At 63.3% G+C, this 15348-nt stretch overlaps 1 protein-coding gene across 3 annotated transcripts in view; it reads left to right on the top strand.

The window, feature by feature from the left end:
* Positions 1-909: 909 nt before the first annotated feature.
* ALDOA (aldolase, fructose-bisphosphate A) overlaps positions 910-15348 on the top strand; it is a 34955-nt gene continuing 20516 nt past the window's right edge. Inside the window, exons 1-10 of one of the 3 annotated variants that reach the window (XM_032785678.2) lie at positions 910-1001; positions 1225-1306; positions 1847-1967; positions 2118-2329; positions 2663-2717; positions 2830-2990; positions 3131-3214; positions 3316-3490; positions 5962-6161; positions 6620-7010. In XM_032785678.2, the coding sequence (XP_032641569.1) occupies positions 1856-1967; positions 2118-2329; positions 2663-2717; positions 2830-2990; positions 3131-3214; positions 3316-3490; positions 5962-6161; positions 6620-6715 (1095 nt within the window). In that variant the 5' untranslated portion in view covers positions 910-1001; positions 1225-1306; positions 1847-1855 and the 3' untranslated portion in view covers positions 6716-7010. Of the gene's footprint in view, positions 1002-1150; positions 1307-1846; positions 1968-2117; positions 2330-2662; positions 2718-2829; positions 2991-3130; positions 3215-3315; positions 3491-5961; positions 6162-6619; positions 7011-15348 lie in introns of those variants that run through there. The other 2 variants (XM_075064748.1, XM_075064747.1) reach the window with 2 other exon arrangements.

The raw sequence follows: 15348 nt of genomic DNA, 5'->3' as shown, positions 1-15348 counted from the left end.
GCCCGGGCTGTCCCCCCCCCCACATTCCTGTGCTCTCCTCACCCCATTGGATCCTTTGTCCCCCAGCCACACAGGGCCTGTCTCCCCGCCTCAGCCCCCTGGCCTGCAGCTGCAGTTGTGGGTTCCTGGCCTGGGAGAGCAGCCCAGGGGTCCTCCCCCACTGGGGCTCCCTGCACCCAGGATGAGCTTGGCACGAGGGGGCTGCTGCTTTGCCCGTGCAGATTGACACTGGCTGCTCCGTGCACAGATTTTGCCCAGACCTGGCACTGCCCATCTGGGCATGGGGAGCCTCCCTGGCCCTCGGGTTTCAAGCCTCAGGCAGGTCCCAGCTCATACTACTGACCCCACAGCCAGGCGGCATCCTGGCACCAGAAGGGTTAACTCCCCCCCCCCCCGCATCGGGGGACCCAAAAATAGCTCCTTGCCCTTCAGAGGGGACACATGAGCAGCGGTGGGGGGGGGAGGCAGGAAGGGATCTGGTGTCTGGAGAAAGGTCAGAGCTGAAAGCAGAAATGAGGGGGGGTAGAGGCAGGGGAGGGGCATGCATGGCAGGGAGGAGAGTAACCCAGTGATCCCCCCCTCAGAGCCTCCTGTGTAACCCCCAGACCGGATGGGGGTGCAGAAAACCCCACATCCCAGCCGGGGCAGAGATTTTGAGGAGGGATTTGGGGGAGTGGCTGGGGATGTCTGTGGAAAGGAGGGAATTGGGGGCATTGGTAGTAGGGATGGGGGGGGCTGGTTCCAGCCGCTGCAGGGACTGTGGTTTGGCTTCCACACCCCCAAATCTGCCTGTCCCCCAGACCCCTTTAGCCCCTCCAGGCCCCCACAAATGCACTGTTGCCGCATAGGCCCTGCCCCCCTCCCAGAATGGACTGCATCCTCCCACCCTGCCCCTCCCCTCGGTGTCCCCCCTTTCCCCGGGCGGGGCAGGATGAGTGGGGGGTGAATCAGCATTTTTCCCTGGGGTAAATTTCCCCGGACACACACACACCCCGCCCGGGGTGAGTCAATGGGGATTTCAGAAGGGGGGGGCAGAGAGGATGCTTGGGGAAGGGGAGCTGGGGCAGGGTAGAGAGGGGAGGGGAGATGGGGTGCCGAGGAAGGGGCAGGGGGAAGGGGGCACTTTAGGGGAGCCGAGGGTGTCTCCTGACCCCCGCACGCCGTATTTAGGAGGCTGTGGCCCTTTAAGCTCTTGGCCCCGCCCCTTTCCTGTTCCGCCCGCAGGTCTGTGACGTTCCATTTCGGAACGCGGAGACTGTGAGTGTTCGAAGCCGCCCGCAGTCACACGGTGCCCGCGCCGCGAGAGGTGAGCGGGGCTCTGAGCGAGGCAGGGAGCGGGGTGGGGGGCGAAGGGGACCCTGGGTCCCACGAGCGGACCAACCCTCGCCCTGGGGCCTGTTGCGCCTTCCCCCAGCGCCAGCTGCACCCCCCTCATTTCCATGCTGCTTCCTCCGGGTGAGCTGGACAGCGGGGGCCTGGACCCCCCCGACGCCCCGCGAGGTTCCCCATCGTCCCCTCCCCGCTGCAGGGTTCTGGGGCCCGGGCGATGCCCCCCCAAGGTCACAGCCGCAAGGTTGTTTGCCGCATCTCTGGAATGCGCGCGGGGGCGCCCCCTAGGAGCCAGCAGTGCCTCGGGCTTGACCCGGGCCCCCCCAGGCCTGGGGGGACCCTTCCCCCCCACTGCTCCCCGGAGGCTGTGAGCTCTGCAGGGGCTGGGAGCATGGGGGGAGCCCTATTCGGACGCCTGGGTCCCCCAGCGTGGCAGGGCTGCCATGCCGGAGCCCCAGGCCGGCACGTCCGTCTGTCTGGGCGGGGTTAACCCTTCGCGGCCCGTCTCTCCCCGCAGTCAGTCACGATGCCTCACCAGTACCCGGCCCTCACCCCGGAGCAGAAGAAGGAGCTTTCGGACATTGCCCAGCGCATCGTGGCCCCTGGCAAGGGCATCCTCGCCGCCGATGAGTCCACCGGTAAGGGGGCTGCGGGTCGGGAGTGGGGAGCATCGGCAGGGCTGGGCTGGCAGGGGCTGTGGGTCGGGAGTGGGGGGCGCCAGCAGAGCTGGTGGGAGGGAGTTAGAGCTCAGGATGGAGGGGCCCCAGCTGACACCCCCCGGCCCCCAGGCAGCATCGCCAAGCGGCTGAGCTCCATCGGCGCGGAGAACACGGAGGAGAACCGGCGCTTCTATCGCCAGCTGCTGTTCACGGCCGACCAGCGGGTCAATCCCTGCATCGGGGGCGTCATCCTCTTCCATGAGACCATGTACCAGAAGGCCGACGACGGCCACCCCTTCACCAAGGTCATCAAGGACAAGGGCGGTGTGGTGGGCATCAAGGTGAGAGGCTGTTGGCGGAGGAGTCTCAGGGACAGGGCAGGGGACTGCAGGGGAGAGGCTGAGTGACAGGGAGGTTGGGATGATTGTATGGGATGGAGGGAGGACATGGGGCCTGGCCAGGGAGGAGGCTGGGAGAATGGGAGGCAGTGTCTGGGAGGGGGATGGGTTAGGGGTATCTGGGCTGATGGGGCAGCGGGGTTCGTGGACCAATCTTGTTACCCCCCAAAGCCCAGAGGCCCCCACCGGAATGTCTGGAGGGGGGTTGTTCGGAGGGATTGGGGGGGCTCCCAGAGGGAGCCGGTGACTGAATGGACCCGCCCCTCTGCCCTGCAGGTGGACAAAGGTGTCGTGCCCCTGGCTGGGACAAACGGAGAGACCACCACCCAGGGTGAGTGACGTGGGCTGTGTCCAATGGCAGCCAGCCCCCGCGAGGCCAGGGCCGGGGCCGGGGCCCGGGCCCGGACACTAGCCCCCGGGCTCACGCTCTGTCCCTCCCCCAGGGCTGGACGGCCTGTCCGAGCGCTGTGCCCAGTACAAGAAGGACGGGGCTGACTTCGCCAAGTGGCGCTGCGTGCTGAAGATCTCGGAGCACACGCCCTCCCACCTGGCCATCCTGGAGAACGCCAACGTCCTGGCGCGCTACGCCAGCATCTGCCAGCAGGTGGGCGCCCCGCTCCCCCTCTCCCCACTGGGGGGGACACTGAGCACATGCAGCTGCAGGGCCCCATTTGGGCACTGGATGGGGGTGCTGCATTGCTGTGTCTGGGGGTCTCTGACCCCACCCCGTGTCTGCCCCCCCAGAACGGGATCGTGCCCATTGTGGAGCCGGAAATCCTGCCCGATGGGGACCATGACCTGAAGTGCTGCCAGTACGTCACCGAGAAGGTGAGAGGGGCTCTGGGGCTGGGCAGGGGGTGGGGCTGGGGGGGTTGGAGGGGCGGAGCCTCCCATGGCTGGCCCCACCTCATCTCTGGCCCTGCCCCCAGGTGCTGGCGGCCGTGTACAAGGCGCTGAGCGACCACCACGTCTACCTGGAGGGGACGCTGCTGAAACCCAACATGGTGACGCCCGGCCACGCCTGCCCCAAGAAATACGGCGCTGAGGAGATCGCCATGGCGACCGTCACCGCCCTGCGCCGCACCGTGCCGCCCGCGGTGCCCGGTGAGTGCCCCCCCTCCCCGCCCCCAGTCGAAGACCCGGGCTCCTTGGGGCGCCTCCTCTGCTGCGGGAACCCAACATGGTGACGCCCGGCCCCCGCTAGCAGAGGGTCTGGCGGAAGCAACGCGAGGTGGAGGCCGCATTGGGCTGGAGGGCGCAGAATGTAGCAGCTGGGCTGAACTTGGCAGCGTAGCCCCGATTACCACTGGCTGCCCGGCCCCGACCGCCCCTGGAGCCCTGGCAAACTCGCGCAGCCTTGGGCCTCGGGAAGGAAAAGGACGTGTGGGAGATATGGGTTTCACCTCCTTCCAGCCCAGGGAGGGGGGGTCAATTCAGCCGAGCAACTGGTAGGGGTCAGTGGGTCACTCCGGCCCAGAGGTCGCTCAGGAGTCCAGGCTGGTGGCGATGGGAGTGGTCCCACTCCAGAGCCAGAGGCGGTCGAGGATGGGGTCCCAGGGGCTGGGGGTCTCTCTGTGTGCAGGTCCCTCCAGCCCAGGATCGCTCAGGTGGTCCAGGGTGCGGTGGGGGCGTAGCGAGTGTCAGTGAGGTTCGCCTCCCGCCACAGAATGTCAGCTCGAGGAGTTCCCGCAGGGCGAATGTGGGGACGCTAGGGTGGGTCCCCTCCGCCTGAGCCGCTTTCATGGGAGTCCCTTAGGAGCGTCGGGATGGAAATGGTCTCAGTGGTCCCCTCCGGCCCATGGTAAGGCCTCCTTCAGTAGACTGGGTCACAAGCGGAGCGCTCATACTGTAGAGGTGGCGAGTGCGGGTGAGTCCCTCGACGGCCAGAGGCTTCGCTCAGGAGGTGGTCCAAGAAGCTGGGGGGCGGCCCGAGTAAAAGGTTACAAACTGGGTGCAGTGCTGCTCCCCTTCCCGGCCTTGGAGGTGCTCTTCGATGTCCCGTGACGGGGTTTGTGGATTCTCTCCGGCCAGAGGTCGCTCAGAAAGGGTCCCAGGTGGGGGTGCGGGTTCAGTGATCCGAGTCCCTCCGCGCTTCGCTATCTAAGCTACGTGACGGCGCATAGGAATCCAGAGGGCGGCGGGTCAGTGGGTCCCTCTGGCCTCCTGACTTCGCCTCAGAGGTCTCAGGGCGGGTGGGTCAATGTAGACCTACACCTTGGCCGTTTCCTGACGTCGCTCAGGAACTGCCCAGGGTCCCGGGACGGCGAGGATAACACAGCAATGTCCCAGAACGAGTGCGACAACGGGGGTCGGTGGGTTCCCCTCCGCCAGAGGTCACTCAGGAGGTCCCACGGCGGCGTGCGTCAGTGGGTCTCCTCTGGCCCTGACGGTTGCTCAGGAGGTCCATGGTGATGTGGGGTCGGTGACTGGGTCCTTCCAGCCTGAGGTCGCTCAGGAGATCCCAGGGGCGGGGACGGGTTCGGTGGGTTCCCCTCCCAGCCCTAGGTCGACTAGGAGGTTCCATGGGGGTTGAGGTTCTCCTCCGGCCAGAGGATCGCCATGAAGGTCCCAGCGGCTGGGGGGTTTGGGGTCCCTCGGCCCCTGAGGTCGCTCAGCGAGTCCCGGAGACGGGGGGTCAGTTGGGTCCCTCTGGCCCGGACATTGCCTCAGGAGGTCCCACAGGGTGGGGGTAGGTCAGTGGGTGTCCCCCTGCCCTATTCGCTAGGCAGGTCACGGGCAAGGGGGGTCAGGGTCCCCTCCAGCCTGCAGTCGTCGTCAGAGCATGGTCCCAGGGGCGGGGGTGGTCAGTGGCTCCCCTCTGGCACTGAGGTCCGCTCAGGAGTCCCAGGAGGGTGGAGGGGGTCAGGGGTCCGCTCCAGCCAGAGGTGTGCTAAGAGGTCCCAGGGGTATGTGGGGCAGTGGGCCCTCCGGCCAGAAGTCACTCAGGGTCCCATGGGATTTGCGGGGTCGGGGGTTCCTCCCCGGTCAGAGTCACCTCAGCGATCAGGTCCCAAGGCGTGGGGGAGTCAGTGGTGTCCCTCCAGGTCTGAGAGTCACTGAGCAAGGGTCCACAGGGGATTTGGGGTTGGTGGTCCCCTCCGGCCAGAGGTCACTAGGAGGATCCAGGCCGGGGCGGGGAGTTCAGTGGGTCCCCTCCGGCCCTGAGGGTTGACTGAGTAGGTCCCAGTGGGAATGATGACTGGAGTTGGCAGTGTTCTTGGTGCAGTTGTCCCTCCTGCCAGAGGTCGCTCAGGCATGGTCCCAGAGTGATGTGGGCTGTCAGTGGGTTCCCCTACGGCCTCAGAGGGGCCGCGCTCTTCAGATCGGTCCTCCGGTGGCGGCGGAGATGAGTTGTCAGTGGGGTCCCGTCTGGCTCCTGACACTTGTTCAGGAAGCAGGTCCCATGGGGATGTGGGGGTGTCGCTCAGGATTCTAGCCACATAGGGCTGGGGGGGGGTCAGTGGGTCCCATGGGATGTGGGGGTCAGTGGGTCCCCTCTGGCCAGAGGTCACTCAGGAGGTCCCAGGGGGCGGGGGCCCAGCTGCCCCCTTCTGACCCCCCCCTGCCCCCCGCAGGCATCACCTTCCTGTCCGGCGGGCAGAGCGAGGAGGAGGCTTCGCTCAACCTCAACGCCATCAACAAGTGCCCCCTGCACAAGCCCTGGGCCCTCACCTTCTCCTACGGCCGCGCCCTGCAGGCCTCCGCCCTCCGGGCCTGGGCAGGCAAGAGGGAGAACGCCAAGGCCGCCCAGGAGGAGTACGTCAAACGGGCCCTGGTACGTACCCTGCCCCCAGGGAGCACTGCTCCCGTCCAGCCCCAGGGTGGGGAATTTGGGTGCTGGCCCTAGTGCGGGGCTCAGGGAATGGAGGCGGGGTTAGAGAATAGGGGTTGAGGGGCTTGAAATGGAGGGTGCTGGCCCCAGCACGCCGGACCCAGGGAATAGGGGTGTGGGGGGCTAGCCAGCGCAGGGGGTTGGGGGGATCGGAAGAGGGAGGCTGGATCCAGCACGGGGGACAGGGAATGGGGGGCTGGCCGGCACAAGGGTGGGGGGTTGGAGGGCAGGGAATGGGGGGTGCTGGATCCAGCACAGGAGGGCAGAGAATGGGGACTGCCCGGGAGGGGGTTGGGGGGATCGGAATGGGAATGCTGGATCCAGCACGGGGGGCAGGGAATGGGGGGCTGGCCGGCACAGGGGCAGGGCGTGGGGTACTGATCTCTTTCCTGCCCCTCCAGGCTAACAGCCTCGCCTGCCAGGGGAAATACACCCCAAGTGGCCAGAGTGGAGCTGCTGCCAGCGAGTCCCTCTTTGTCTCCAACCACGCCTACTAAATGTGGGGTCCCAGCCCCTCGCTAGCCCCCACCCCCCGCTGCCTGCCCCCGTCCTGCGGAGTCTAGTGTGGCCGGCTTCAGGCCTGCAGAAGAGCGTGAAGAACCCAGGAGTCCGGGCCCTCCTTCCCATGCTGTCGTGGCTGTGTGTGTCTCCGCTTCCGCTCCCCCTTCTGGTGACAGACAACACTCCAGGTGTGCACCCCACCCCTGAGCTGCTGGCCCCCCACCCCTGGGGGTGCGGGTAGGGGCGACACCACCCTCAATCCTACAATAAAGAGGAAACTATTTAAACAGAGCCCTGGCTGTGATCTTCCATGGGGGGGCACCCCTGCTGGAGATGGCTATGGGGGGAGCCCATGATATGGGGGGGCTATGGGGGGAGCCCCAGCTCAACATCTAATTACAGAGACTCTGAGGTGACAAGTGTGGGTGCACCCCCACTCCTGCGCAGGGACCTGGGGCTGGGCTGTCCATTGCCCTCCCACACCCAGCGAGATGGGGCTGGGCCCTGGGCTGGGCCCTGGGCTGCCCCCTGCAAGCCAGGGCTGGGTCCCCTGCTCCCCCCGCCCACACACACAGCCCAAGCTAGGGCTGCCCCTCCTCCCACACTCACCGAGATGGGGCCAGGCCCTGGGCTGCCCCCTGCAAGCCAGGGCTGTGCCCCCTGCTCCCTCCCCCGCCCCCAACACACAGCCCAAGCTAGGGCTGCCCCTCCCCCCACACAGACTGAGCTGGGGCCAGGCCCTGGGCTGCCCCCTGCAAGCCAGGGCTGGGCCCCCTGACACCCCACCGCACACACCCCGGGGCCAGGCCCCCCATGCCTTCCACACACACACAGTGCTGGGGCGGAGCCCTGGCCCGAACCCACACACACCCTGAGCCCAAGGTTGCCAGGGAGCTGTTTTTTGACCCAAATGCTGAACAGAAAAGGGGCCGTGGCGGCTCTGGCCCGGTAAAAGTCCAGTTGGCCGTGCAGTGAGGCTAAAACAGGCTCCTTGCCTACCCCAGCCCCCCACGGCTCCTGACATGTCCCTATGGCCCCTGGGGAGGGCAGGGGTCTCCATGTGCTGCCCTCACCCCCAGCGCCAGCTCCACAGCTCCCATTGGCTGGGAACTGTGACCAATGGGAGCTGCAGGGCCAGTCCCTGTGGGCGGGGGCAGCGCATGGAGACCCCTGGCCCATCTGTCAAGGGGCCGGAAATGGCGGCCGTTTCCGGGAACAGTGTGGAGCCAGGGCAGGGTGGGAGGCTGGATTAGCCCCACGGTGCCACCAACTGGGGGCTGCCTGAGGTAAGAGCTGCCCCGCTGGAGCCTGCACCCCAAACCCCCTCCTGAACCCCCAGCCCTGAGTCCCCTCCTGCACCCAAACTCCTTCCTGGAGCCTGCATCCCAACCCCCCTCCTGAACCCCAGCCCTGAGCCCCCTCCCACACTCCCTCTCCCCCGCTCCGTGTCTCCTTCCCTCCCTGGCGCCGCGTGCCCCGCTTCCTCTCCCCCCCCGGCAGCGCCGGCCCCCGCCTTCATGCCTCCCGCGCTCCCCACCCCTGGCCGCCGGCCCCCGTCCCTCCCCCCGGGAGCGCCGGCCCCCCGCTCCTCTCCCCCGCTCCCTCCCCCCTGGGGAGCGCCGGCCCCCCGCTCTCTACCCCCGGCAGCGATGGCCCCCCGCTTCTCCTCCCCCGCTCCCCCCCCGGGTTGAGCGCCGGCCCTTCCGCTCCCTCCCCCCGGCAGCGCGTGGGCTTCCCCCGCGCTCCCAACGGCCCTTTCCCGCCTCCCCGCAACCAGGGGTCTGAGCTCGCTGCCCCGCCTCTGCTCGGCGACAGCCTCAACCTCCCCCCGGAAAGCGAAAGCTAAAGATGGAAGGAAGTGAGGTTCAAAAGCAGTGTAACTGAGCGTTGGGTAAGCTGAGGCAGACCGGAAAGCCTGCTAAAGACATGTAGTGATATTAAACGGATTATGACCGGAGGAGCTTATTCTGAATAACCGCAATTAAGAGCTCAGAACACTTCGGGAGAGCGGGCAATGACATCACGGACCGGCACCCGGTTGAGGCTAGCCGAATTATATTAGTTCATGAAAGTCCCGCCTTCGTCTGAGTTCCTCCTGCAGCGCCCCGGCCGCCCCTTCCGACGAGACTTGAGCCCCCCGCCCCGGGGGCGCTCCGGTGCTCGCGGGCGGGGGGGACTGCGGGTCCTGCCCCAGCTCTTCTGTCATCGCGCATGGAACCGTAACCCCGGCGGGCACGCCTGTTTTAGGTCGGCGGGTCATGGGGTCCGGCCCTCGCCCGCCTCCACGCCTCCTCGCCCGGCGGCCGCGGCGCTGTTTGGCATGCCGGGGAGAAGCTCTTCCAGCAGGCTGCAGGCCCGGGACGCCTCCGGCGGTGCCCCCGGCCCCGACGTCCCCGCGCAGCGCGGGCGCTTCACCGGCGCTGCCCCCGCCCCGAGTTCCCGCGCAGCGCCCGGGCCGTCATCCGGCGCTGCCCCCCACCGCCCCGCAGTCCCGGCGCAGCCCGGGTCGCTCATCGTGAGCTGCCCCCCGCCCCGAGTCGCCGCGCAGCGCCGGAATCCGTCATCCGGCGCTAATTGCCAACCCCACAAGCCCCGTAGTTCCGCGCAGCGCCGGGCCGCTATCGGGCGCTGCCCCCCGCCCGAGTCCGCGTGCGCTAGCGACCGGGCCGCTCATCCGGCGTCTTGCCCCGCTCGTAGTCCCCGCGCATGCGCCGTGGCCGCTGCATTTCGGCTGCTGCCCCCCGCCCGAGTCACGCGCAGGCCGGGCCGGTCATCCGGCGCATGCCCCCCCCGCCCGGAGTCCCCGCGCAGCGCCGGCGCTTCATCCGGCGCTGCCCCCCCCACGAGTCCCGTCGCAGCGCCCGCTGGCGCTCATTCCGGCGCTTGCCATCCACCAACGAGTCCCGCGCACGCGCCGGGCCAGATCATCATTACGCTGCCACCCCCGAGTCCCCGCGACAGCGCCCGGCTGGAGCCCCCTTCTGCGCCTTGGTTGGGGCCATCGCGCCTCGAACACACCCAGCCCCCAGCTCCCTCCGAGGGCGGTCTCCAGCCCGCTGTCTTCCCGATTCGATCCTCCTGCAAGCGGTGCACAGCGCTGACAACAGGTCCAGCCAGGCCTGGGCGGAGCGGGGCGGCAGACTCCGCTCTGCTTGGCAGGACTGCGCCTGTAGTGCACTCACGATTGCACCTTTGTTTTGCTTGCCAGCGTCCTACGCTACTGTTGAAGCTTCTATTTAGTTGTGGTCCCATATTGAGCCCCCAGGATCCCTTTCTTACCCTGCCCTATCTGCCCCTTGTGAGTGTGTGCAAACCCTTGTTCACTTCCCAATGGCTCGATGCGACTTGTGCATTGTTCCTTTGTTTCGAGCCAAAGTCTGTACCCTTCAGAGCCCCTTTCTCAATTTCCAGCTCATATTGGAATTTTGACCTGTCCTCAAAGCAGTTAGCGTTCCCCCTCCCAGTTGGTATCATTGCAGACCTAATAAGCTACTTTCTATGCCAGCATCTAAGTGTTAGATTGAAATGTATGACTAGCCAGGTTCCCAAAGCAGACCTGCGGAACCCACTCAGTTCTACCTTTTCCAGCGAGGATTTGGACCCGTTACTACAGGACACTACTGCTCTTGAGTATGGATCGTATCGCACTACACCTTTCTAGGTAGGCCCGTCCAGCCTCCTGAGAATGGTATCTTGGTAAGTTCTGTATCTGTCGACGCTACTTCACCCACGAGAAAGGCCTTGAAGGACACTGCGCTAACACAGTGAAGGTTACTGGGAAGGGGCAGTTTAGAAGAGCAAATCCAAAAGAGTCAAAAGTTAAACCGAATCCCTAATGCAGAGAGATTAGCTGCGCTGCAGTTCTCCAGGACCCTGCGATCGAAATAGTTCCCCACGCACTAGGCCAGAGTGTGCACGGAGAGAGCAGCCGGCCTGCTAAGCTCATAGCCTCGCTTATACTTTGGAAAGATCTGGGAGATGCGCTAGAGACAGATTCAGAGGGCCTGGGATAGTGGGAAACATAGTGCGCCTGTAGTAAGGGGAACTAAAGAACCAGCCATGACTCCAGGACGCGTCGTAGTTTACCTTCCATGTTGCAGGGGATGATGGAGGACGAAGGTATTGTGACGAGAACTTGGGCATGTTTCTTATGTTTGCTTCTGACTACTGTGTTGGTGCCTCAGTGTCTCCTAGGATCTTCTTAATAGTATTGGGTGGCTATGGGATCAAGGGTGTTGCTTGCTGCCGGCAAAGGACCAGTGACCTAAATGCCTGCACTCTGCTCTGCCTAGCAAATGAGGCCTGGGCCCCTCCTCTGTCGAAATGTGCCATGCTGAAGGTGTTGGGACAAAGGATCAGTACTGCTTGGCCGGGAAGGCAGGGCTGACGCAGAGGAGGTGCTGGGACCGGAAGGGCGTTGGGATGTAGCCTGGGGGAGTTGACTAGAGCTCGTGGGGGGTGACTGGGGTGACTTGCAGACGCTGGTGGTCTGGGCTTCGAACGCGCCCCAATGGACCGGGCCGAGTGGGGTTCTGGTTCGCGTATCTAGCAAGTGCGTGTTCGTAGGAGGCACTCTGTGTCTGTCATTTGAATAAATCCACTACTAGTTTTGCTGGTGAGAGCGTCATGATCTGACTGCAGAAGTGGGTGGGGTGCAGAAACCCTGTGGCTTTTCCAGGACCCCGCCCTGGGTGGCGCTCGCGCTGCGTGAAGCCACATGGGGGGCAGAGGATTGCTGATCGGGATGCTGTCCAGAGGATGAGACCAGGAGGGTGATAGAGCGGTGGAGCTTCTTGCCGACTGACACAGTCGTGCTCCAAGGGAGATGGAGGGTCGTTCGCCAAAGTCCTGCCTGGCTTCTGGTGGAGCTTTCCAAATGGAGCATCGCTCGGGGTGACTCGCTGACAATCTGGTGGCAGAGTGGGATACTCATCCCCCCCCCCGGCCACCCTGGATGGGCGCTTCTGCCGTAAGTGACTGGGGAGCAGTAAACAAATGGAGGATTCATGAGGACACAGCGCGTCTGAAGGCTCAGGAGGGTACGGTTTCAGGGGGCAGTTAACCTCTGGAACGGGTGGTGTGACCAGCGGAGAGAGACATGTTTGGAGATACAGGGTCCCCTGAAGGGATCAAGTGACAGTCTCAGGGGTGAGGAGCTGCGCTCGGCCTGGGTAGAGATAGGATTTTCGTAGCAGGTTCCCTGGGATTGCAGCAGTCCCAGGGCAGAGGAGTCTGCAGACCTCACACCTGGCAAAGAGGTGGGTGACCACCGAAGGGCTGGCCACACAGGAGGATTCTTCTGGAAACTAGGGAGCAAGAGCCACACGGCCTGTTAGGTCCAGAGCCATTGGGGAACGGTGAGTGAAGGCCTTCACCATTCTCTAAGAAGACTGATTATGTCCTGTGACAGAAGAGAGGGTTTACGATGGGAAGTTCACAAGGCCAGTTAAATCGTGCAGCTTGAGGAGGAGGACCGCTCTGAGGAGCAAGATTCCTGGACCCGATGGTGGCTACAGAGGATCTGGGAGCACAGTGTAGGCAGCGCAGGCATCTGAGGTCTGTCCACAGACAAGGATCTTCACGATTGGGTTCCATCAGGGGGATTGGAGAGTGGGATTGGAGCAGAGCTCCCGATGAGAGCGAGAGGACCGTTGAGAGAGATCAAGAGCCTGAGGAAGCTGCGAGGCGAGCATGCAAGCGCAGGAGCACGGACTGGTGGTGGTGGAGTGACGAGACATGATGGGCGGCTGCCCAGGGGTCAGTGGGCGAACACGCCTTGCAGCGAGGCGGAGGCCCTTGGGACATGGGAATGTGGTGGTTTTGGCCAGCGCAGATGCTGATGGGGCCGTGGGACCTGGGTGATGGTCCCTGGGGTGAAGCTTCGCCTGCTAGGCGGATCCTGTGCAGACGCTGGATGGGTCGGATGGTTGTTCTTGGCGGTTCTTCCAGATGTCGGTGCTGGAGAGGCCCTTGTTTGGGGTGACTGTTCTTCCCTTGGACGGATCCAGGCCTGCTCCTGTTAACTTTGCAGGTTTTGAATTTTAAATCCAGGGAAACCAATTGGTCGTTAGGATGGAATTATGGTCAGGTGAAAGCAATGACCTTGGCTGGCATGGTGTGAGGGCTGCTTGGGCTCAGGATACTGCCTACCTGCTAACCAGCCCCCTTGGGGACTAGGGGGGAGGGGAGATGCTCCGTCCCCTGACACGTGAGAGGGGGCTCACGCTTGGCTCTGATGCTGAGACCAGAGAGGAGAGTCTTTGCTGCCCACTGGGGACAAGCCAGTTGGCTGCGCTGAGCACGGGGGGAAGTAGATACCAGACTGAGTGGGGGGAATCAGCAAGGAGTCAGCTCTGGCAACCAGGTTTGCCTGGTCCAGGACGTGCTGCTGGGAATGATTAACAGCAGGGAGGTGAGCTACCAGGGACAGCGTCAGGGGCGGACCCCCAGGCCAGCAGCTGAGAGGGAGCAGGGTTCCCACTCCTGTCCCATGCAGATGTGAATCCCAGACCGACTGCAGAGAGATCCTCCTTGGAGAAGCTGAGGGAACTTTGCTTGCCTACAGCGCTTGCAACCTTGGGAAGGCTGCAGGAGACAGTAGTCTGTGGCGAAAGGGACTTCCTGTCCGGGATGGGTGCCAAGAAGTAGAACATGAGGGGGAATTTCAGGAGCAGGGGTTGGAAGGTTTGCCAGGAATTCCACCACGGTTCTTTCCTTAGCTGCTGGTATGGGAGGAGAGTGAGGGATTCCCTGGACCGGCAAAGGTTCGGGATTTGGAGGAGAAGGGGTGAGACCCTGGGATCTTTCCCTGAGGTGGGAGCAATCTCCCATTAGGTGTTCCCCATTCAGAGTAAAGCAGCCCAGATCCTGGAGAGAGAGGTCCAGACATGTGGCGTTAGATTGGGATCCAGCTGTTGTTACAGCCATGGGCTCTCATCCGTGGCTGATCCCCAAGGTGAGGCGGTATGGTCTAGGTTTTTATGGGGCCTTATCAGAAATTAAAAGCCATTCAACAGCGTTCCGATTGCCGGACCCATGCCTAGGCCTGGGGAGTTTTAGACAAAGCTAGAGGGCGGATGGAGGAATTGGCCCTGCGACATCTGCATAACATGATGGAATTTTGCCAGACTGGGGAAAGGTGTATGTTGAAGAGGGGGGTTGGGCATGCCTAAGATGGTTTGGGACTGATGGCGTAAAGCTTGGAAAGTATTAGATGGGGATGGCAGAGGGTTAGTTATCTGGGGCCCACAAGGTGGGGAGCGTGCCCAAGCCCAGAAGTGGCCAAGCCCAAGATGTGGGCTTTAACCAATAGAGAGCCCGAATCGCCAGCCCAGAGTGCTGGGGAGAGACCCCGTCCTGTTATAAACCCAGGAGTATTGGGTGGCAAAAGGCACAGGCCAATAAACCTTCCCACATGCGGCCTGCGAGTTGCATTTGGCAGCACTCAAGCCAAGAATGGGGGACAAAACTGGGAGGGCCTGGTGTAATCCCAGATATTGGGAGAGATTTGCTCGGGCATCATGGACGTTGGTTGGGTTCGAACTTCCCTCAGGTCACTGGTTGGAGTGACCTGGTCTCAGTTCTTAGGGGGGAGAGATTGACAAACTGGGATGGTTCTTATGTTGTGCTTCTGAACACTGTGTTGGTTGCCTCAGTGTCCTTGGCAGTTTCTTAAGTGTCTTAGTTGGTGGTGGATAAGGGTGTGTTGATTGCTGCGAGGCAAATAGAGGCAGTGCTTCTAAATGACTGACACTCTATCTCTTAAGCAGACGATGGACTGGGCCCTCTCTTGGAAAGGTGCCAGTGAAGTGCTGGAGACAAGGGATTCAGGTCGACTCTCTATGGCCCTGGGAAAGAGCTGAGCAGAGAGGAGGGGTCGGGAGGGGGATGTTGTCTGGAGTGGTATGGAGGAGAGGGAAGTGCAGACCTGAGGGGTTCTGGCTCATGCCCCCGAAATGGCACCGGTTGGAGAGGGGTCTAGTTCACATGTACTACTTGCTCTTGTTTTTTAGACCTGTTTTTGTCATCGAATAAACCTCTTGTTTGTGGTCTGATGAGTTAGGTCTGACTGCTAAGTGGGGTGTGAACCTGTGGCTTCCGCAGGACTCGTGGGCGGACTCGCTGTGGTGAAGCCACGTGAGGGCAGAGGATGCTGATGTCCAGGAGGACCAGGAGGTGATGCCGTGTGAGCTTCTTGCACTGAACAAGTCTTTTCCGAGGGATGAGGAGTCCCCAAAGTCTGCTGTGCTTTTGGGGGGCGTTCAGAGATCGCCGGTGACTCTCGTGACGTTATTGAAAGGGAATCTGCAGCAGGTGCCAGGTTCGAGAAGCTGGGTGGCTGCGGGACCCCAGACTGGTGGTAAGGCGTTTGACAGGTTTCTCGTTTAAACTGTCATTCTTAGCAGTCACTGTGTTGAAATCTTCCATCAACGGTTTTTGGGAGACCGAAACAAAGACGTCATATTCATGGGGATGGGCAGGGGTGTGTGTGGTATGGTCGGAAGGAATTCAGGGGGGAGGGGCTAGGGCTGGGCGGCAAGAGGGGGTGTTGGGGTGCAGGTCCAGAGAAGGAGTTCAGGGATGGAGGGGGGAGGTCATGGAGGGGGTTTGGGTTGTGGGTAGGCGGGTA

Source organism: Chelonoidis abingdonii, chromosome 4 (genome assembly GCF_003597395.2).
Source record: "Chelonoidis abingdonii isolate Lonesome George chromosome 4, CheloAbing_2.0, whole genome shotgun sequence".
Taxonomy (NCBI): Eukaryota; Metazoa; Chordata; order Testudines; family Testudinidae; genus Chelonoidis; species Chelonoidis abingdonii.
Note: the sequence above shows the minus strand (reverse complement) of the source record. Positions and strands in the feature narration are given on the sequence as shown.